Source organism: Primulina eburnea, chromosome 13 (assembly GCF_022965805.1).
Source record: "Primulina eburnea isolate SZY01 chromosome 13, ASM2296580v1, whole genome shotgun sequence".
Taxonomy (NCBI): Eukaryota; Viridiplantae; Streptophyta; class Magnoliopsida; order Lamiales; family Gesneriaceae; genus Primulina; species Primulina eburnea.
This window is the reverse complement of record NC_133113.1, coordinates 1,297,580-1,322,445: the sequence shown is the minus strand read 5'-3', so window position 1 is coordinate 1,322,445 and position 24,866 is coordinate 1,297,580. Positions and strand designations below refer to the sequence as shown.

Genomic DNA, 24,866 nt, shown 5'->3' with positions numbered 1-24,866 from the left:
TAGGTTATTAATGAATGTTAATTTACTCAAGTTTAAAATAAAAATTGCATAAAAACTCCTACGAGACTGTTTCACGGGAACATGTCTCCTCTCCTACCATAATCATGAAAATCATTGTTTTTCACTCTGAAAATTGATTGGTTGGCCCATCTGAAGGATATATCCATGAGACCAGCTCACATAAGACCAATTCAAAAATTGGATAACTATAAAAAATCAAAAATCAAAAAAAAAAAAAAGAGAAGTCAAACAAAAATAATTATTTTTAAAATAAAGATATAATTCATTCTGTGAAAATACATTGTAAATTTTATTATTCTTCTATTGACCGGTTGGCCCATCTGAAGGATATATCTATGAGACCGGCTCACATAATTTCAATTCAAAAATTGGAGAATTATAAAAATTCATAAATAAAATAAAAGAAGTCAAACAAAAAAAAAATTAAAATAAGGATATAATTCATTTTATGAAAATATATTGTAAATTTTATTATTCTTCTATTATTTTAAATTATATTAAAGATATATTTTTTTAAAACAAATAAATTATAAATTCTATTTCAAAAAATGGTGCTAAATTTCATTTTGTTCAATTTTATTTTGAATTAATTGATAGGTGAGAAAAAAACAAACAATAGAATATGTATTTATTATTATTATTATTTTAAATTTTATTAAAGATATTAATTTTTTTAAAAAATGATATGTAAATTTCATTCCGAAAAATGAACGCTTAATTTAAATTTCATTCTAAAAAACTGTAGCTTAATTTTTATTTTTTTCCAATTTATTTTAGAATATATTAAATAATAGATGGAAAAATACAAACAAGCGAAGAGAAATACATTAATTATTATTATTTACGTTATTCACAGATGTTAATTTATTTAAGTTAAAAATAAAATTGACACAAAAACTTTTATGAGGTTGTTTTACGAGTGAATTTTGTGAAACATGTCTCATATCCGACTTGAATCGTGAAAAAAAATTATTTTTTTTACTCCTGAAATAACTGGGTCAGCCCTCTGAAGACTATATAACAATGAAACTGTTTCACATAAAACCTACTAAAAATTGGAGAACTATAAAATTTTGAACAATAGTGCAAACTTTATTTTATTCGATTTATTTAAAATTCCTTAATTAATAAAAATAGAAATCAAACAAAAATACATTTAATTTAAATTTCATTAAAAATATATATAGTTTTTTACAAAAAAAATAGAGTATAAATTTCATTTCAAAAAATGAAAGATAAATTTAAATTTTATTCCAAAAAATGGTGGCTAAATTTCATTTTTCTTCAATTTATTTTAGAAGTCATAAATAGCTGATAGAAAATAAATAAAAAATATTTATTAATATTATTGTTTCGCATTTCATTAAAGATATGTTTTTTTTAAAAAAAAATGGAATACAAATTTCATCACAAAAAAAAGGTTAAATTTATTTTTCTTCAATTTATTTTAAATTTTATAATTAATATATGAAAAAAAAACACAGAAGAAACATGTATTACTGAAGAATGAAGGTTGATGCTAAATTTTATTTTTCTTCAATTTAGTTTAGATTCCATTAATTAATAAATGAAAACAAAACAAACAAAGCGATACGTATTAATAAATATTATTTAATGAAGATAAAGACATAGATGTAAATTCACAATTCAAAATCATATATTTATAGTAGTATTAATAATAATAATTATAGTAGTAATAATAATAACAGATAGATAGATAATATATTAAATTTCATTATAGATATAAGTTGTTTTTTTTAAAAAAATGGATTGTTAATTTCATCACAAAAAATAAATGCTAAATTTTATTTTTCTTCCATTTAGTTTAGATTCCATTAATTAATAGATGAAAACGTGTGGAAAAAATAAGGTCCTCGGGTTAGTGTGCACACATCCAGCCCCGCCTACTCAGTTTTCGGCAGCTCCGATCTCCTGATCAATATGATCACCTGCATCAATCACACCTAGTGAATCTAAAGACTCAACACCTATAACTTAATAACAAATACATATACATAACATGCAACAATGAAAAGTATTGTATTCAACATACATTTCATGATCTTAGCATAAGCGTAAACATGTCGTAAAATTGCATAACGTGTCATAACATCACATCATAACATCATATATTTGTTCATTTTCTTTAATCGAATTCAGCTCGTTAGTTGTGACTTTTGTATTAGCTATATCGTATTTGCTCTATCATAAAATTTAAAAAATAGAGTGTAAATTTCATTACAACAAAAAATAAGGCTAAATTTCATTAATTAATAGATGGAAAACATGGAAAAAAAAAATGGAGTGTGTAAATTCACAAAAAAAAAAAATAAATTATTAAATGAAGGTAATGACATTTATGTTTTAAATTTCATTAATTAATAGATTGGAAAAGACTAAAATTCATTTATCTTCAATTTATTTTAAATTTCATTAATTAATTAATAGATGAAAAACATGGGGAAAAAATAAAAAATGGAGTGTGTAAATTCACAAAAATAAATAAATTATTAAATGAAGGTAATGACATTTATGTTTTAAATTTCATTAATTAATAGATTGGAAAAGACTAAAATTCATTTATCTTCAATTTATTTTAAATTTCATTAATTAATTAATAGATGAAAAACATGGGGAAAAAATAAAAAATGGAGTGTGTAAATTCACAAAAAATTAAACATGTATTTAATGATTATTATTAAATAAAAGTAAGGACATTTATGTAAATTCACAATTCACATTCATATATAGATATAGATATAGATAGATTAATTAATAGATGAAAAAAATGGGGAAAAAATAAAAATGGAGTGTGTAAATTCACAAAAAATTAAACATGTATTTAATGATTATTATTAAATCAAAGTAAGGACATTTATGTAAATTCACAATTCACATTCATATATTTATATAGATATAGATTAATAGATGGAAAACATGGAAAACAAAAAAAAAAAAAATGGAGTGTGTAAATTCACAAAAAAAAATAAATTATTAAATGAAGATAATGACATTTATGTTTTAAATTTCATTAATTAATAGATTGGAAAAGACTAAAATTCATTTATCTTCAATTTATTTTAAATTTCATTAATTAATTAATAGATGAAAAACATGGGGAAAAAATAAAAAATGGAGTGTGTAAATTCACAAAAAATTAAACATGTATTTAATGATTATTATTAAATAAAAGTAAGGACATTTATGTAAATTCACAATTCACATTCATATATTTATATAGATATAGATAGATTAATTAATAGATGAAAAACATGGGGAAAAAATAAAAAATTGAGTGTGTAAATTCACAAAAAATTAAACATGCATTTAATGATTATTATTAAATAAAAGTAAGGACATTTATGTAAATTCACAATTCACATTCATATATTTATATAGATATAGATAAATATTAATGTGTTTCATATAATCTTTATTCTCGTCACATTAACCATGTAAGAGAGTTGGGTCAAATAAACGTAATATCAGTTAGATTTAGTGATTTCGAACTAAAAAATAATAATAAAACTTATGTTCCGATATAAAAATCAAATTTTGACAAATTAAAGAACTAAAACCCAAACATATCAACTTACGAGACTAAACTGATCACAATTTTTTCCATATATTGATGATGGGAAAAATGATTATTTTGATCCAATACCTTGTCCAATCTTGGTTTTTGTCCAATGATTTAGTATATTAACTTTTAATTTTCGAATATTTTGCTCCGATAGCTAAGGTGACCATAGAAAATGTTGATTTTATTCTTAAAATAACATATTTAAAATCCTATAAAATCAAATTAATTAACTACAAAATATTTGTGTCACAAAATCATCAACATTTCTAGCAGAACTCCCTCCTTTCTCCACAGCTTCTCCGACCAATTCCTTCCACTCACGAGCATTTCTTTTAAGCTCCTTCCCTTTATCTCCATACACCATTTCTGCAACACACTCAGCAATCTCCTCTCTCTTAAATTCACCGGATTCAACCCGAGTACCTACATTCCAAACATCCTCGATAAACTTAGCATTCATCTTCTGGTCGGCCCATTGCCCCATTCCTATGATCGGCACGCCCACGCTCAACGCCTCGAGAAAAGAATTCCATCCACAGTGCGTCATAAAACACGAGACAGAGGGATGAGCCAGGACACGCGGCTGCGAGCACCATTCTACGACGAAACCTATATCCGATAAATTCGAAACAAAAGCTGGAGGAAGCTTGTTTTCTTCAGATGATCTTACAACCCACAAGAAATTGCAATTGCTCAATGCTAGGCCAAATGCAAGCTCCTCCATTTGTTCTTTTTGAAGGGAAACCGCACTTCCAAATGAAACATAAAGAACCGAGTTTGTTTCTTTCGAGTCTAGCCATTCTATGCATGCTTCACAAGTTGGTTCAAAGACACTAATCATGTGATCTTTTTGGTCGTAACTTTCCTCGCTTGCTTGTAGTAATGAGATCGTCGGACCAATGGCCTTTATGGGCAATGTACTAGACATCCACTCAATTATCTGCAGATCCAAAGAATTACATTAAGTGAAAATAAATTTTTATATTTTGATTTTTGTTTTGTTTTCAATCCTATTTCCTTTGAATGTTAACGTGAAACCGAAAAATTCTAATATGACATCGAAAAATGCTAATATAACATTGAAAATTACTGAATTATCCGACGTCACGTCAACAACTGGACCAAAAAAAAAAAAACCGAAAATTAAAAATCAATACATTAAACCAAAAATTTGGAAACCCAATGGACCAAATCACAAAATTGAAAAAGTTTGTGGAAAAAAATTTATTTTCTCTTAAATTAAATGGGTAGTTGTAAGATGTGGAACCAAACTCACACTTTTTTCCTATTTGGGTTTAGCTGATCTAGCTACCTCAAATTTTGATCGATCCCAAAATCCCTATCATACGGTTACCTTGTTATTATAAGAGAAAAGATCAAACTTTATTATTACCTCATTCTCAAGCTTGTCAAATGTGTTGAAAAAGATCAAATCCACTTCCTCAAGATTAGAGAACTGATCAGCAAGAAGGTTCATAATCGTGTTGTTAGGATCCATAATCTTGGGAAAAGAGGGCAAGTCTTCGACCTCGAGACGACGAGGCAATGCTGGCATTGGCACGACAGGATCTTTGTAAGGAAGCTTCAACAACCCTTTTTTCAAATGGTAGTATACAGCAGAAACAGAACAAGACTGCGTGAAAAACGGCACCGTGAGCAAACCTCGGCCTCGAGCAATGCCCGAGACCCAATGCAATAAAGAATCATACACGATAGCTTTAGCAATACAACCAGATTCGATCTGTTCGTCAAGAAACTTAGCCAAACTCTGTGAAACGCATCGCTTGAAACGTGTCAAGTACTCCTCGAATGTCTCAGTTTGATTCTGATTGTCCTCGGAACCGTCGGATATGGTTTGTATGTTGATTGAGCTGCTGCTGCTGGAGGAAAACTTTGATGATTTGTTTAGTTGTGTGGTAGTTATAACGGTGATGTGCAGACCCTTTGAGGCTAAGAACTTGGAGAACACGGCGACGGGGCTCATGTGACCTTGTGCCGGGTAAAGGAGGACTAGAACACGAGGCTTTCTAGTTCCATCCGCTGCCATTTTGGTTCTTGTTTTCTCTTCGCTACTAGGTTTTCTCCGCCCACTAGTCTTAAGAAGTAGAGTGCAATAAATAGAATTAAATCTTTCAATAATTGTATATATAACACGAGGATAAATAGTAGCCCTTTAATTCTTGAATGTTCATAATCGATGACTCGGAAAATTATAGTTAGATGGTCAATATCCATAAATATATAAAACATGTACAAAACAGAAACTAAAAGTTAGGGATCACGGCGATGGGGCGGGGCGGTTCGCCATCCTCATTTCCGCCTCCTAATTATCTCCATGCCCACATCTCGCCCCCTCTCTGCTTCAATCTATCTGGAAAATCTTATATTCTACTGTCGACTTAGCCTTCGTGACATTTGTAATAAATGAAATAATCAGCTGTATTCTTGTAGCAGCAGCATAAACAATCATCAGCTCATGCCACCACATAACTTGCTCATCAGTGAAGAAAAGTAAAACGAGTCCATTTAAGAAAATCAAGAAACAAATGAAGGGTATCTACATCTACAAAAGCTTAGAAAAGAATCACCATCCATGCCAACAAACATACAAACCGGCGCAAAAATCATCCATCTAAAGAAAAAGCAACAAAATATGACAAAAATTTACCTTTAGTGTTCCGTCAAACAGAAGAAATGCCAACTACAAACCAAAAAATGGGAAGAAATTGATATCCTTCAGAAAATGAAAACACAGTATCGCGAGTTTCATCAAAAAGAAAATACAGAAACAGATGGAGCCTTACATAAATATCGGCCCGCAATATGTCAGAATTCTTATAGTGAATTTCTTGCAGCTGAAATACAATCGCAACAGCAAAAATCTCTACCGCTATCGAACAACTAAAGAGAACGCAAAATAGCTATTCTCGATCGACTTGGGATCTTTTTTTACTATGATCGATTTCGGGGAACATTGGGAAAATAACAATTTGGGGAATTGGAGAGGGGGACAGTGACTGAGTGGGAAAAAGATCGAGGGGACAAAGATGAAGGGAATTTGTTAAAATAGGAGAAGACTGAAGGGAACAATAAAAAGTTTTAAAAAAATAACTATATTATGATAATATGGTAAAAATGTCGAGTTTTTTCAAAAAAAAATAATATAATATTAAAAAGAATGTATTTAAATATTACAAATTTAAAGAAGTGGTAAAAGTAAAGCAATTCGTAATTCAAAATTCTGGATTCAATTTTTTTTAAAAAAAATCACGGATTCTTAGAATCCGGTACCTACTATCATGGATTCAGAATTCATGACAACGGATTCCAAGAATTTGTGACTCTCTCTGCTCTATAAATTGCGTCGAGTTTCGGTATGAATTCAGAATTCAAGAGAATTGTGCCGAGTATCAGAATTCGAAATTTGGGAGTATAGTGTCATGAATGTTCGAACGTAACATAGTTGATAATGTTATTCAAAGAGATTTTAAGAGGTGATGATTTTATTTTGTTGATAATATTATAAGTATATTTAAGAGATAATGTTATTACGTGTAAATTATTTTTATTTTTTCTTTCTATATTGAAAATATTTTGTTTTATGTGATACTTTGATAATGTTTGTCATTTATTGCAGGTATTAACATTGTTCGTTGATTTTATTACAAATTTTATGCTACCACTAGGGGTGTTCTTCGGTCGGTTCGGCTCGATTTTTCGATTTTTTATTTTGATTTTTTCGGTTTTCGTTTTTTAATAATATATAATCCGATATCCGAACCATTTTTCTTCGTTTCGGTTCGATTCGATTCGATTTTCTACCAAAACGGTTCGATTATTTCGATTTTGGTAAAATTATTTAAATTAATAATATAAATATATTGTAAAATATAATATGTTAACTTTCTATATATTTTCTTAGTAAAATATTTAAATATAATGTCTAAATTAATTAAACAAACAACAATCAACTAAAAATTGTTCAAAATGATTTTTCATTCACTAAATATCATATCAAAATATATAATATAAATAAAAATATAAAAAAATTATTAATTTAATGAAATTTCGGTTTTTTCGGTTTTGACGTATATAATCCTAAACCGAACCAAATAAGCTTCGGTTTTAACATTTATATCCGAATTACGAAATTCGGCTTTCGGTTCGGTTCGGTTTTTTCGGTTTGAATTTTCGATTTTTTCGGTTTTATCCGAAGTTTGAACACCTCTAAATACCACATTTGAAAAGAAAATTTAAGTATTTTATTATATTTTAATTGTATTTTTTATATTGTATTAACATAATTATAATTTTGTTCACTTGCATTATACGAATAAATATAATTTTGTTAAATATTATATTTTTAATATTAATCACATTATAAAAATAATAATAAGAATACTAATAAGAAAGTAATAATAAATATAAATTTTTGATATTTGAAAATATTTTTCCAGATTATTATTTTAAATATAATTATATTATTGAAATATGAGAATAAGTTAATATTAGTGTATTCAATATTGATAAAATTATAAAGTATTTTATTACATTTTGTTAACTAAATTTATATGTGTTTTACTATGAAATAGTGTATAATTACGCTGTAACTTATGTCACATTAACATAATCTATAATATTATAATTATGTTGATGTTAATGCAAATTAATATAAGAATTAATAATTGTAATTAATATATTTTTATCCAATGATAGGGTTTGAATTAACTTACTTAAAACTTTTATTTAATTAATTAAATTAAATTTTAATGTCAAATTTTATCATGTGGTTATGTAGAAAACAATTTTAATAAACATAACTTTATATTGTAAATTAGAATTTTTTTTTTGTCTTACTATGTTGTATTTTGTTTAAAAATTCATTGATACTCTTAATTGTTAAAATTATGAATATTAAAAATTAATATCTGTAAAAATTATAATTACACATGTTTAAAATCATAATTTTTTAATATAAGTCATAATATATTTTAATTATTATAAATATAAAACATCGGTTTTATTAAATATATTCTGTACTTAAATTGATTTGATAATATATATTTTAATAAAATAATAATATTAATTTTTTTGATAGATGGCTGATGCTACCTTAGAGTAACAATGTAACAAGCGTGCCTTGATGATGTTTCACTCAAGGAGATCGAAGATCGATGTCGGGAGCGGGCCGGAGAATTTATTTTGCAAGAAAAAACGAGAGGGTCGATGCTACCTTGGAGTGTGGCTGCTGAAATCGAGATACGAAGAGGGGAGGGGGTGTCGGCTGATGATGGGGTTGGTTGTAGATTAATGGAGTTTAGGGGAATAATTAAATAATATAATGAACTCTAATGGACCATTAATTTTTGTTTAAAGAGTTTCCAAAGAGTTTTGGGTCATTAATTTAAAAATATGTCCTACAAGCCCAAACACACACCCGAAAAATATTTCGTTTTGGTAAGTTCTTGAAAATATTAGTTGAACCCTCAAAAAGTCTCCCGATTCGATAAATTTTGTGTATCGCTGAAAAATATGCTCTAGCCGGTGAAAATATCCAAAAAAGCCTATATTTTGAAAAATACAAATAAAACTCCTCCATTTTGCAATATTTTAATGATTTATTTTTAAAATAATAATATTTTAAAAAAAAGCCCCTCAAAAAGTCTCTCGACTCTCTAAAATTTGGGTACCGGTTTAAAATATTACCCGCCAAGTAAAAATACCTAACCAAGGCCCAATTTAAAAAACACACTTAATTACACCATAAATTAAATAATAACTAATTATTTAATAAAAACATTTTTCCTTAATTATCCCAATCTTCGTTTCTCGTTCGAGCGCAAAAACTATTAAAGCCCTTATGCATGAAATTTTAAATAACACATGAATTAAAACATATATTCATGCAATAAACACGTATTTACATTAAAACAATTTAATAAAATACAAAAGAAGTTTGATAACTTGCATGTCCTGGGTTTCACGTGGACTTTCAAATTTTCGTAACGTTACAATACCCATATGTACACTAAGTATAAGCAAAAACTACTCATAGCAGTAACTTTGGATGCCAATAATCAGGGTTTGCCTTTAGCATTTGTGCATGTTGATGGAGAAAGTTATGAGTCTTGCATTGGTTCTTAAGTAATGTTGCACGACAAGTTACAAGAGGGAGCAGAGGTGTGTGCTTAATATCTGATAGACATACATGTATAACAAGTGCATTACAAGATCTCCCTGACTTCAAGCCTTCTCGTGGTAGTTCATCGTTTTTGTTTGAGGCATGTTTGCTCTAATTTAAACAGTACGTTCAAAAACATTCATTTGAAATACTTATATTGGGAAGCAGTGATACAACACCAAATAGGAAAATTTAATTCGACAATGGAAGCAATTAGAACAAATAATGCAGCAGCTTTCACTTATTTGTCAAACATCTCAAAGAAAAAATGGTCATTGGCTCATGATGGTGGATGGAGACGAGGGATAGTGATGACGAACATGTCTGAGTGTATTAATGGTGTGTTGAAAGAGGTTCGACGTCTCTCAATAACTGCAATAGTGGAGTTGACCTTACAGTGATGCGTACACTATTTCATTCAACACCGAACACATAGTGATAAGATGATGGAAAAAAATCAACCATTGACTGATTTTGCATACTCTAAATTTTATATGTGATCAAAAAAGTCAATTGAACATCGAGTAGTAAAATTTGACCAAAAGGATAAAACAACATCCGTCACGATAGGAGCAAGACCAGATCGTCAACATCACATACAAGCTGTTAACATTTCTACGCGTGATTGCTCATGTGGTAAATTGACAATATTTGGAATTCTTTGTTCACATGTTATATGTGTAGAAAAATGTTTTGGTTTAAATCCCGCACTAACTTGTACGACCATGGTTTACACTGAGCGAATACGTGAACACATACGATGGAAGATTCTACCATGTTCATAATTAACAATACTGGGATGAACCTATATTCCAGTTACAACACAATACCATTCGTCGAAAAAAGAGGCAGGCTGGTAGAGATCGCAATACACACATAAGAAATTAAATGGATCAACCATCACCGAATGAGAGACAACGTGGGAGGTATAAGATCTACAATAAAGTATTATATATTATTTTTACTTGATAACATGTGAAGTGATTAATGTAATTAAAAATTGTTTATAATTTTATTAGTAAATTTTGTCCATTGCATGTAGGTGCACGTGAGAAGATCGAGTTTTGATGGCAAATATGTATATTTGTAACGCATGTGTTACATTTTAATAGAAGTAGTAACTAAAATTTTATTCAGTGTTGTATTGTTTAAATATGTATGAATATCAAGTGCGTTGACTTATTTGCTTGATTAAGTTTTGTATTATTTTAAATTTGTTAGGAGATTGAGTGTTTTGAATTAATTTATTAATTATACTTAGATTTTTCATTACTATAAATTTCCTTAAATTTATTAATAAAGGACTAATAAATCACATACACTATTTGAATATAAGTTTTATTTATGTTTAAAAAACTCTCTGTTTATATATACAAATTAAAATAATTGAAAATGGTAAGAAAATATAGTTTTTTTTTTTTTTTTTTTTGCAAAATGAATAATAAAGTACATACACTGTTCATATAAAGTTACAGTAGCATTTTAAAAATTGCAGACATTTAATTTCAATTATCACCACGAGTAAGAAAATTATTAATGATACGAGCAATATCTAATCAAACGTTGAATCAGAAACATCAAATTAAAATAAAAAATAAAAAAAGATACAATAATACGACGTAAGTAATTTTGTATCTTGAAACAAATGGTTAATGATGATGGTAACGATGCCCCTCAGTGCCACACGAAGGTCTTCTAATGACTCTATGTCCACGACCTAACATCTCTTCAGCATCTCCATGTGTACGTGTTTGTGCTGCAGATGTACTTGGTATCAGCAATGTTCCCACCAACCTCATATCCTTCTGTTTCTGAATATTCTTGAAATGGTATGGGCGACGTGTATAATATAAGGCGACTCTCATTTATAAACGGTCGAAAATCACTTTGTAAAAACTGTATAAAACTAACGGCAAATGAAGTGTGGTAACTATAATCATATGATGGAAAGCTTAAAACCACATGCGGAGTAGTGTATGCAGTATTTGAAGTTGATGGTCCGGGGTCACGCTCATTTTGTGTCTACATTGGTAGAGTTTGCATATAAGCTGGGTGTGTCTGTGACATAGATGCATATATTATATTAGCTATATTTAATACAAAAAATAAATATACATATATATGTAGATAAATTGAACATGTCTTACGATAAATTGTCGGTAGTTTGCATCTACATGATGATAGTTAATGACGTTAGTAGGTACCACTGTTGGAGAGGAAAATATATGTGAAATGCGATGATACTAACCAATATAGTCAACTGTGATGCCGAGTGAACCAGATATGATATAATCTCCACCAATCACAAAATTATATCTGTCGTTCCATGTATCTTCAAAATTTTTGTGATACGTCGCCCAATCACAATTGTTCTGCCCTTGTCGCGCCAATTTATGGAAATTATCGAAGTTAGTAGCTGGTGGCGGGATACCTGAAGCATTCCAAATTGTCAAAGACACCGCTCTGGTCTATACATCTCAACTATATGAAAATTGATCAATGCGTATGCCGACCGAAATAGATTAATTATATTTCCATCAAGAATTCTAGCAATTTCGGGGGGACTCCATATCATAAATGATCCAAGAAACTGTAGCAAATAAAATAAAAAGATTATTAAGTTGAAAATTTAACATTCAGATTAAATTTTAAAAATATTCAAAAATTTAAATAACTAATTGTTTTATCTACCTACCCTTCTACCATCATGTCAAGCATGTCTCTCATGATACAAACCGAATGATTGGCCGTTTGTGTCCAAGAGAATTTACGTCTCCACCTGCAATTTAAAGAAGTATACAATATAGTCATTAAAATTACATAACAAAATAATATTACAAGTTAATTATTTCTGATCAGTACTGTGCATCGTATGGTGGAAATGGTAAACCTTGAAGCACATCTCCAACATGCTCTGCTGACATAGATACTCGTTGCGCTCTATCAGGGCAACGAAGATTAATTCTAGACCATACCCAAATCTAAAATAACATACAACAGAAATTGTCACATCTTAAGAAAAATTACGTACAACAAATATAATGACAGTAAAAGTGTAAAAATACATGCACTATCTGAACAAGCCCACAAAAATCGACTTTTAAACCCACTGATGTGTCGCACAGCTCTCTATAAAGATATTCAGACATAGCAGAACCCCAGCTAAACGTATTCACAATTTCTATGTCCTCAAGAAAATGAAAATACATAAGTTTCACAGCAGCACCTTCCGAGTCCGAAAACATACAACCACCAATGATCATTAATGCCATACAACGGGAATATTGTGTCACGTCCTTTTCAGTGTTGTGATCATTAATCATATTATTTAGACAATGATCTCGCAAAGTGGTCAGATAAAGGTGTGCACCCTTAATCTGAGAAGATGTAGGCGAAAACACAACCAAGTTACGCAGGGCTGTTGTAGTGTATGTTTGTCGTACGGGGTATCTACACCAGTGATGGGCATGTTCAACCCCCAAATAAGTGCAACGTCCTGTAAGGTGATTATTGTCTCGCCAACTGTAAGATGAAATGTGTGTATCTCGCGACGCCATCTCTCAACAATGGCTGTAAGCAAATGATTGTCATAATTTTTAATATGACCATACTGAATAACAGCATAGAAACCCATGTGTGCTAGACATAGACAGACACAGAGATGAATCTCAGCATTATGCAATCTCCAAAGACATTTGTCAGACCGACGTGGAGGAATTAGTGCAACCATGTTTTCATCGTTGATATTATTTAATATGTGTCTACCCCTCAAATATAACACATTATCCGTATTTCAGCCATCTTGCAAACAATAAATCAGGATATAAAAAATATTAAATTTTTTATCAACAAAATGTTACATATTTTATATTAAACAAAATTATTTTGATTCTCGGCTGTAAATAATAAAGCATATATGCTGATGATAATTGGTAAATGTGATGAAGGTTATAATTTATTTTAAAAATAAATAATAATTCATAATATATAAATAAACTAATTACTTTAAAGGATAAGTTGTCTTTAATAAATAATAGTACTATATAGTATTTTTGTAATGGAATGATATTATATGATAATAATATTACATAATATTATTTAACGAATAATAAATAAATACTAAAAAACATTTAGTTTTGTTATTATTATTACATTAAGTAAATATTAATAATATTAATTTTTTTCAATAATAAAATTCAGTCAATCAAATTTAATTCAGTCAATCATAAATAAATACTAAAAAACATTTAGTTTTGTTATTATTATTACATTAAGTAAATATTAATAATATTAATTTTTTTCAATAATAAAATTCAGTCAATCAAATTTAATTCAGTCAATCAACAAACAATAATAAATATTATGAACAAAAATAATAATGTTATCTTGAGATTCTCTCGTATAAAATAAATGATAAAATCAACGAACAATATTATTATCTATCAATGTTAAACATTCTTATAAAAAAACATTACAAAAAAATTTATTTCATTTATAATTAAAATATTAATACCTGACAAATCTTGATAATAAAAAATAATATCAACGTGAGAAAAATTAAAGCGAACAAAAAATACCGTGGAAAAATCAAAGCGAGGAAAAAAATGTTGCGCAAATGAATCCAGAATTTTGCATTCGGACTTCACTCGGTGCAGCATTCACAAACTTCACTCAGTTCAATTTATAAGCACAAATCATGGATTCAACTTTAAAAAAAAAAAAATTGAATCCGGATTTTTGAATCACGGATTGTCATACATTTACAACTTTTTAAAATTTGCAATATCATAATACATACTTTTTAAAATTATGTTATTTTTTAAAAAAATGCCTAAAAATATCACTACATATATTTATTATTATTTTTTAACAAAAGTATTTAAAAGATATTTGTTAGTTTTTTTTGAGACGGTCTCTCGATGCTGGATATCTAACACAAAAATTTGTTGAAGTAGTTCAACATATTGTTGTACGTCAAACAGATTGTGACATTATCTGTGCTATTTCTGTGAATCCTCGAAATGGGATGATACGTCGCTCGAACAAATCAAAGAATTTATCTGAGAAGCAGAATTACATATAGACAGCGAAGGGAGAAAGATTTGAAACCTATCATTTGGCTTGGGCTTAATTCCCGAGTCTAGTTCTCGGGGAGAAAAGAGAGGCATTCCTTTCAAGTTTTGTACCCAAACAAAACACCATGGTCGTATGTCTCTGGTTTGCCGGCCGATAAGATCTTTGAGATTTACAAGCCAGCTGGGTTAGTTTGGTACCCAAACATCTACATCCGAATCGAAGAAGTGGTCAAGCTAGCTCCGATGCTACTGCTAAGCTCTTGGACTTCAAGAACAGTATTTTATTTGTCTCACATATCTTTATGACATATCATCAATTATTTACAATAATAAGTAATACTTTTATCATAAAAATGTAATATTTTTATTTAGCGACCAAAATAAAAAATATATATACCAAAATTGACTCGCAAAATCGTCTCACATCAATTTTATTTTTGCCTGACATCATATAAAAGATATCATATGTTGTAGTGACAACATGTGCACATACGCACTGCTCTTCATTTGAAACAAAACAGCACTATATCGTCCTATATATCGGACAAAATGTACGTATAGATGACGTTGTTTATCTATGTTTGTATCAATCCAATACAAAAGATCTAATACGTTCCAGTTTAGATTGAAATGTCGCATCAATGAATTTGGTGTGGCAATTAGAATCTTTAATTGTGTGTTGTCTTTACAAAACATTGCGCTTGCAACTCGTGCGGAAGGCTATAATTGTTTTATACTTAGACTTAAATATTTTGTGGGGTTATTCGTGAGTAAGAGAATTCTAATCTTGTGTCAGGACGTGAAGGTCAAGGGACAGTATCCGATAGACCTCTTTTTCCATCATTCACTAAAACAGTGATCTGATTACTATCTATTCTAGCCGCACTCCTTCGTATATGTCAGGAGTCCATTGATGAAAAGAGACTGGGAAAAGCTTGAACCAAATTCATATAATGATGAATATGAGCTCGGTTGAAATTTTTGGGATAATTAAGTGAAATAGATAAGATAATACAGTCGAGTTGAGTTCGAATATAATACTATTCGAGCTCGACTCAAAAAAATTTGAAATATTTGAACTCGACCTTGATATTGTATAATTCGATTCCGATTTTATTTTAATTTTAAATAAATATATATGTATTATAAATACTTCAATACTATATTATTAAGTTTGAGATAATTATAGTAACTAATTTTTGTTATCATGATCTATTTTAATAATTACATACATTAATAAATTTTTAAATTTTAATGTAAGTCACATGTAACTCAGCGAAAATAATCTTTATTTTCTAAGCGATTTCTACTTATGTTTTTTTTTTAAATTAAATATATTACACTATAATCTTTCATTATTTTTTTAATTTTTAAATTTTTATTTAAATATAAATTAAATAAATTATAAAAAATATCAATATGTTAATATATATATATATATATATATATATATATATATATATATATATATATAAAATAATCGAGTAGAGCCATGGTAAGAAAATTGAGTCTCATGTGAGACCGTCTCACGGATACTAATCTGTGAGACGGGTCAACTCTATCCTATTCACAATAAAAAGTAATACTTTTAGCATAAAAAATAATACTTTTTCATGGATGATCCAAATAAGAGATCTGCTCACAAATTCAACCCGTGAGACCGTCTCACACAAATTTTTTATTTGTGAAAATAGTTTTCCAGAAAGAGAAAAGAATTTGACTAATCAAAGTACCCACCCACGTCACCATTACACCAACTTCATAAACGAATTATCCAATGGAGACTACATGACACGTATCAACGGACAACTGCTCACAGCTGTTGTTCGTACATGAGGGCTGTTACCAAATTATTGCAGGCCGCGTGGCGAGGCTCCTCGAGGACCTTCTCGTTTCGTACACGTTGACTCTGCCACGTGCCACGAAATGGCGTCGTCTTACACGAAATCCCATCCTCTCTCGGCCCTTTTTCTAGCATTATCGTTTCCCAGAAATCCATACAAAGTCGTTTTTATATATTGTTATATATATTATATATCAGCATACTCCAGCTGTGCGATCTGAAAATGGTGGGTGGGAAGATGACTTATCTGAAAATGAAGACTGATTACGAGGCGGAGAACGCGCTGATAAGCTCCGATCTGAAGGAGCTGGGGAATTCTTTGCAGCTTCTGGCCAATCACGCGTTACTGGGTGGCGGGCTTGGGTTCGGGACCTCGTTCCTCAAATGGGTCGCTTTCTGTGCTGCTGTGTAAGTTTCCCCTTCAGTTCTTGCGTAGATTTTTGCTTCTGTTTCCGAAAAATTAGGTGTGAGCTTATGTTTTTTATGGAGTTCGATTTGGAGTTTGAAGATGGAAAGCGCCATTGTAGGCTCTAGTGGGGTACTGAAACAAAGACCGGACAAAGGTTAAAAACTTGAGACATTATGTTTCGAAATCTTGGTCGAATAAATGTCATTTCTTTGAAATTCCTCCTCGAGTTTGTGTCAAGATATTTCAAGCCTATGCAACGTATTTACTCGATTCTTAGAATAAAATTACATTCCTTTACAGATTATAGTTCTAGATTGCAATAGGGTACTGTTGGCCCTGTGACATATTCTGTGCTGTATATTGAATTTCTTCTTGAAATAGTTTTTTTGTTCTTGTTTTAGTACTATCCAGAAAAACAAAAACTATCAAGAAAACAGTTTGTGTTATACTAAAACCAGACAATTCTACATGTAGGGTGTTGAATAGTGTGTTTGTCGGGGTAATAATCAATAAAACCTGTAGAGATCTTGCTTCGGGTTCGTGGGAATCCATGCGTACTCTGAAAGCCAAGCCAAAGTCGTGCTGTTGCTTTCTGTCATATGCTGTTTTGTAGTTTGAGTTTTGAGAATGTTTTTGTATCTGCAGTTACCTGTTGATCTTGGATCGAACAAACTGGAAGACCAACATACTTACAGCCCTTCTAATCCCTTACATTTTCCTCAGTCTTCCGAATTGGTTATTCCACTTGCTAAGGTAACTATAAAACAACCCTTCACTTCTCTTGTCCAAGAACACATTTTTACCTTAGCAGCTTCGGTAATAACTTATACGGACAAAAATACAGGGGAGAAGTTGGAAAATGGATTGCTTTCATTGCTGTCATCCTACGCCTGTTCTTTCCTCGACGTTTTCCAGGTATATCACAGCTAGCTTTCAAGCCATAAACCGAATTACGTGCAATGCAAGACCAGTACCAGTGATTCATATCTGTCTCACACAATGAATTTGCTCTAATTCTTCCCCTGTTTAAGATCCCAACGGCATGTCTAATCCTACGTTCTCCCTCAGCTCAAATACATATCACTAAGTAAAATAATTTGTGAATGCAGATTGGCTGGAACTGCCGGCATCATTGATTCTTATCATCGTGGTGGCACCGAGCTTATTCGCTGATGTTGTAAAAGGACACTGGGTCGGACTCGTTATCTGCCTCATCATCGGATGCTACTTGCTGCAGGAACACATTCGAGCATCCGGTGGGTTCAGGAATTCCTTCACAAGGGGCAACGGCATTTCCAACTCTATTGGGATACTCCTACTCTTCATATACCCTGTTTGGGCCCTCGTTCTTTGGATTATCTAGATGAAATATCAGCGAGCTTCACCGATTTCGGGTGTGATTTACTTGGGTTGAAAGAAAACTACCGTGGATCCATTTGCTTTTGTTTGACAATCTCTTTGTTAATGTGGGTGAATAAAGGACAGCCATTTTCATCTCTATTCTGAGAGCAGACCTCGTTAAGATTCAAATTTTCATGCTTTTTCTGTTGCCTGTTAACATTGACAAATCTCAGGTTTTCAAATATTTGGATTTTAAATATATTCAAATGTGATTTTATAATTTTAAAAAGATAAAAATTATTGTGAGATGGTACACTGTCGTATTTTATAAAAAAATATTATTTTTATGTTAAAAGTAACATAAAAGTATTACGTGATATTATGAATATTAGTATGGTTGATATGTCTCACAAATAAAGATTTGTTAGAATGATTAACAAGAATTATATTTTTAAATAACAATATCGTTCAAATTCGATTAATCTATGAATTTTAAATATACATGACAAATATACATGTGTTTTTACAAAAACTCATTCGAATCAAACCAAGTTAAATCGATTTTAGTAAATAGCACATTAAACCACTAGTGATTGAAAATTAACCCAAGTCAAACCTAAAATTTTGTTAGATTTTAAATTACATTTTTTTAGGATAGAATAATTTGACTCTCTTTTAATATAATTTAGAATTTCTGAAATAGCTATAATTATTATAATTAAGCAAATACCAATATAGATTGATTGTAAAAAAAAAATTGCTCTTAAAAGTTTTTAATATTTATAATAAAATTATATATTTACGATAATAATTAATATTTTAATAATTTTTCATAACAAAAATGTACTATTTCAAATGTCAATATGTCAATTCTTTGCCCAAATTGACATACCGGATTAGATCCAGCCCAATTTTAGTTCCATTTGTTTGGGATGCTTCTCCATTCAGATTCAGTTCAATCTTACTAATATATTTCTGTAAGACAATCAACACGGCTCAAATTTAAAGTGAAAATTAATATTTTTAACATAAATAATAATTTTTAAGAATCAAGTCAAGTAAGATATATATATTACAAAATTGATATGAGAGATCATGTTAATTAATAATGAAATTCAATAATAAGTAAATGCATAAAACGCATATTATAGGATCATTTTTAACATAATTGTACGAGTAAGAAAACTGAAAAAAAGCCACCAAATTATAACCATCCAAGTAAAAATTTTGGAATATAATTAGGCTCATATATATGACAAATACCCATAAAAGAAAATGAGTATGAAATAAATGATAATGTATAATTGATGTTTTTCTATTGATGATCATGAATAAAAAACCCGTAAAATAAAAGATTTAGCTAAAAACTTCCTTTCACTAATTTTTTGTTGGGCTTAGAAACTCTAAAAAAAATGATTTTTGTAATAACAAAACTTGTTATTGTGTTTATAACATATTTACTTATGTGTGAAGTTGTTAAAAACTAAAACCCGAATTTAGTTAAACTGGAAATCTAGCAAGTTTTAAGTGTTTTAATGATATCTCACACATCATTAATGTAAATGACAATTAGTCAAAACTACAAGACAGAAAACCCAATTTAGAAGAAGTCGTATTTTATGTCAGTTGGACTAAATCGAATTTTATCTAGGCAAACTGATGACAGTAAAGCTCACCAGTTTGGTTTATCATCAAGGATAAATTGGGCATGAACAGTTTTGGTATTTTGGTCAGCTTGATCAGTTCAATTATCCAAATGAAATTATTTAACATGCGTTACGAAGCTAAAAAATGATCTACAAATCATCTTTACAAGTCAAAATTTGAAGCAGCGTTTAAGATATTGATAAATGAATATGAAAATACTAGTTCTACAAATGTTAAAATCAACAAAACTAATTTCAGCAGACCTCATCAGTTTAATTCAATCTAGCAGACGACATACTTTGAAATCAGTTAGGCTCGAGAAAAGTGGTTAGTAAGGAGGAAATGATCGTTTCAATATTAGAAATAGTATAAAAACTTTCTCAACGGTCATTTTCTTGTTTCAAATGTTCATATAATTGTCGGATACTGTAAATACAATATTTTGAATATCAAATACAAGTTTTTGGAAAGATGATTCAAAGCATGGACAATTTATATGAAGAAATTAGCTAAAATGAGAGCAAATCAAATTGTGATGATATATTTAAGACATATATACACTCTAAATATCCTCTAGGCTCTAACAAGGCAAAAACTTATGTGAGACGGTTTCACGGGTATTATTTGTGAGACGGGTCTCTTATTTGGGTCACCCATAAAAGAGTATTACTTTTTATGCTAAGAGTACTATTTTTTATTGTGAATATGGGTATTGTTGACCCGTCTCACAGATTATGATCCGTGAGACGGTCTCACATGAGACTCACTCCTCTAACAAATATATGAGAGTTGATGTTCAAAATTTAGTTGAGTGAATTTTCATACAAATCCATTAGAGATTGTGATTATAATCTTGTCGTAAGAGACATTAAACATTTGCGGATTGTGAGGCCGCAGTCTACAATCGAGATTGTGCTTTTAGTTTCAATTAGACAAGAGATAAGTCATAAATTGAATATTTATAATATAAAAATAATATTTTTTTAATAACCGATCTAAATGAAGTAATAATCTCATATAATTGATTCATAAAATCATTTCACATTAGTTATTGTGTAAACAAAAAGATTAGGCAAAAACTTGTGTGAGACGGTCTCACGGGTCGTATTTGTGAGACGAATCTCTTATTTGGGTTATCCATGAAAAAATATTACTTTTTATGCTAAGACATAGTTTGATACACATGATAGGATAAACATGTGATATATAATATAAGGATAAGTTAGGATAAATAAGATGTATGATATTATATTTAATATTTGGTATGATTTTAATAAGAGCGATTAAATTTATATATTAGATTGTAATCACAAAATTAACCTTATCATAATAAATTTTATAATTTCAAAGTTGTTGCTTGAGTTCATATTTTTTATATGTACATGTATCGATAGTACTTGCATGATTTATTTATTTTTACCTAATTTTATATATTATATAATATGATAATTGAGCCCTTGATTTTTTGAGTCAAGTCAAATATCAATTTTTAAGGTTAATCGAATGATAATAATAATTTTATTGAGATTTATAAAATTATTTATATAATTATCTCGAAATCATTTATATAATTATCATATTATATAATATATAAAAATAAATAAAATATTCATTTGATTTTAATTTCAACCTATTAGCATAGATTTATTAAAAAATCATTTATAAATGGAAGGTAATTAAGTCATTTGTAGTGTATTTTATCATTAAATTAAAATTATCACACCTACTATTAGAGATATTTTATCCTTCTAAAAAATTATTTATTAAGGGCCCATGATATTATCATGAGCTTTTTAAAAAGGTACCAAACATGGGATAAGGAGGATAATTTATCAATCCCTCTCTTATCCCATGTACCAAACTATGCCTAAGAATATTACCTTTTATTATGAATACCCGTAGGGTTGACCCGTCTCAGAAATTAAAACGGACTCACATAAGACTTACTCAAAAGATTAATATACTATTTGACATAATGACAATAAAATTTAAAATATGAAAAGCACCCACTTGCAATCCTAGTTGGTGGGGGTTATGAGAATTCATTCCATATTAAATAGCCAACTCGTTGTGTCGGATTTAATTAATATTTTTTTAAAGAGTCGTGACATAAAAAAATATTTTAAAAAAATTTATATAATATGTTTGTTGATTTATAAAACACCAAAAGATTATATTTTAATTAAATTAATATCAAATATAATTTTCGAATGGGTTAAATTCAAAGACAAAAACTTGTGTAAAACGATCTCACGATCATATTTGTGAGACGAATCTTTTATTTTGGTCATTCATGAGAAAATATTACTTTTTATACTAATAATATTACTTTTTGTTTTGAATATAGATAAGATTGACCCGTCTCACAGATTAAAATCCGTGAAACGATTTAACATTAGATTCACTCAAATTCAAATTTAAAAATAGGTTGGAAAAACTTTTGCCTTTACGGTCACCAAAGCTCGTGCCAGTTTCATTAAATTCCCCTGCAAAGATAGCGTGACAGTAAAATAAAACCGAGCCAGCTCTTTGCATTAATTATAATCTCATCTCCACCGTTCCTTTATCTCATCTCAACCGTCCAAAAAAAATAGGATAAATACATTACTTACACAAATTCTACAAGACAACCACTCGCTAAATCTTTTAATGCGCCTCGCTCCATTTAATGCTCCCCATCCGAAGCTTCAGACGCCATCATTGATTGCCAGCCGTCCACGTGTCCCCATCATCACCGTCTGCTCAGCCTCTCCGGCGAGAGCAGCGCCTCGGGATCGCCGCTCCTCAGCCGGCTCGGGGAGGAGGATCTCATGAACATCGGGCTCGCGAAGGACTTGCTCCGACGCGAGGATCCCAGCCGGACGCTGGACTCGGATGGGGGAAATAATCCGCCGATGCTTCGACGGCGGAAGAATGGGGATTTCATGCCTCTGTAGTAGCGGAACGAGAAAACCCTAGGTTTTGCGAGTGAGGTGAAGGGGGAAGGACGCTTGCTCCAGAAGCCTCGCCGGTATCGCCATGGGGAGGCTGTTACTGGCTCTAGGATTAATCTTTCTGATCCTAGGTTTCTTTCGAAGCCGAATGAGTATGATCGTTTGAGCAAGAAGTCGCGGCGGTTGAGCCTGTCTTCGGATTGATGATTGCTCCGCAGAGGAGAAGGTTCCTGCGTGATTTCTTCCATCATTGCAGCTTCTGTTTCGATTGCGGTTTCGGTTAGCGGTTCGAGCATTGTGCTCTCGAGTATCAGGTCGTCTAAGCTCGGCCTAATCCTAGCTGCCATTAATGGCATAAACGGAGACTCCTGACGGAGTATTCCTGCGCGGCAGAGGGGGCAATTCGCATGCGAGCGGAGCCATATGTCTATACAGTCGACGTGGAAGGCATGCGAGCACATGGGAAGTGTGCGAACGTAATCGTTCTCTTCGAACTCGATCAAGCACACCGCGCAATCGTGGAATCCGCTTTTGCGCATGTAAGCGGAGAGAGGAATGGTTTTGATTATCGCTTCGTCGAGTCCGTAAGGCGAGAGGACATGGAAGGCGTCCGTGTGGTCGAAGGAGTAAGGCTGCGACTCGATATCTCCGGCGGAAGAGGACGCGACGTATCGCCGGCGATGGCGGCGCCAGCGCCTGTAGCGGCGGTAGTTGTGGAGGAAGTGGCGGGAGAGGAGGCGAGAGTATGTTATGATGAAGAATGCCGTCGCGATTATGACGACCATGGCAATCAGCGGCGGACTGAAGTCAACCGGTAGTTTTGAGGACGGCGGGGAAGATGATTCTTTAGGAGAGGTACTCGAAGGCGGCGGTTCGGGACGCTGTGGACGTCGATCTAAGGCGGAATGGTGGTGATGGGGTGACGGCGCGGGTGCTATACGGGGGCGGAGCATGGCGGAGGTATTCTGAATGTGGAAGCTGGCTAGCTGATTTTGTTTTCAGTAGAAAGTTTTGGGTTTGGTTGGCATTCGACACGTCATTTTACTGAATTGAATGCCATCTCCACCCTTGTTTCTACGATCTCCACTACATTTTTATAATATTTTAATTTTATGAATTAATATTTATTTCAATCTATTTTATTATAATTTATATATTTATATCAATCATGCTTTGTTTATTTATTTATTTATACAATTTTTCATCAAAACATTTGACGACCGATTTGATAGAGAATGTGTAACGCGATGATGAATTTAAATCGGAGGAGACCTAGTTTTCCGGTCACCCTCAGTATTCCGTTCTGAGAAGTGGAGCGATTTTGGTGAGGTGATGAGCTGAGAATTCGATTTAAGGCTCGACTCGAGCTAATCAGTTTGTGTAATTTTATATTTGTTCATAAAATTTATATTATATTATTAAACTTGAACACATCATATTTTATAACTTTGATATGTCAATAAGACGTCAAAGTTTTTTTAATAGTTTTATCTTTCGTAATATTTATAAGCCAACTTTGGGATTTGTGCACTAAATGCATGTAATTCCTTTTTGTTCCAGAAAATATTAATTAAATTAAAGCAAGAAAAAAGGTGGTGGTTTTACGCTATCTTGACACTGAAATATATTTGGTTGGGTACGATCTCGTTCATATTACTCACATGGATAATGTCTTTACTCAGTCGTCAACATATGATAAATGTACTCAATGAATAAATCATGAGTGCTCATTCATCTTATGATTCATCACTTAACATATTTGTCGTGTGTTAAGTAAATGAATACACTACTCATATAAACAACATCAACAAAATCAAACCCAACAATTGGATG

At 30.8% G+C, this 24,866-nt stretch overlaps 3 protein-coding genes across 9 annotated transcripts; 1 reads left to right on the top strand and 2 right to left on the bottom strand.

The window, feature by feature from the left end:
* Positions 1–3,764: 3,764 nt before the first annotated feature.
* LOC140810558 (mogroside I-E synthase-like) lies at positions 3,765–6,668 on the bottom strand. 7 transcript variants are annotated; one of them, XM_073168398.1, is made up of 4 exons: positions 6,409–6,668; positions 6,273–6,338; positions 4,998–5,699; positions 3,765–4,544 (listed from the first exon to the last, which is right to left on the bottom strand). In XM_073168398.1, the coding sequence occupies exons 3-4, from the start codon at positions 5,649–5,651 to the stop codon at positions 3,831–3,833; spliced, it is 1,368 nt and encodes a 455-aa protein (XP_073024499.1). In that variant the 5' UTR covers positions 5,652–5,699; positions 6,273–6,338; positions 6,409–6,668; the 3' UTR covers positions 3,765–3,830. The 7 variants fall into 7 exon arrangements, with proteins under 7 accessions (XP_073024499.1, XP_073024503.1, XP_073024500.1 ...); XM_073168402.1 differs by having other exon boundaries at positions 4,998–5,694; XM_073168399.1 differs by having other exon boundaries at positions 6,273–6,305.
* Positions 6,669–16,757: 10,089 nt separating this feature from the next.
* LOC140810135 (cold-regulated 413 plasma membrane protein 2-like) lies at positions 16,758–18,612 on the top strand. Its single transcript, XM_073167960.1, has 4 exons — positions 16,758–17,111; positions 17,758–17,865; positions 17,957–18,027; positions 18,222–18,612. Exons 1-4 carry the CDS (start codon positions 16,927–16,929, stop codon positions 18,473–18,475), a joined length of 618 nt encoding a protein of 205 aa, XP_073024061.1. The 5' UTR covers positions 16,758–16,926; the 3' UTR covers positions 18,476–18,612.
* Positions 18,613–22,557: 3,945 nt separating this feature from the next.
* On the bottom strand, positions 22,558–24,363 carry LOC140810633 (RING-H2 finger protein ATL65). Its single transcript, XM_073168486.1, has one exon. The coding sequence runs from the start codon at positions 23,984–23,986 to the stop codon at positions 22,832–22,834; it is 1,155 nt and encodes a 384-aa protein (XP_073024587.1). The 5' UTR covers positions 23,987–24,363; the 3' UTR covers positions 22,558–22,831.
* Between the last annotated feature and the right edge of the window lie 503 nt (positions 24,364–24,866).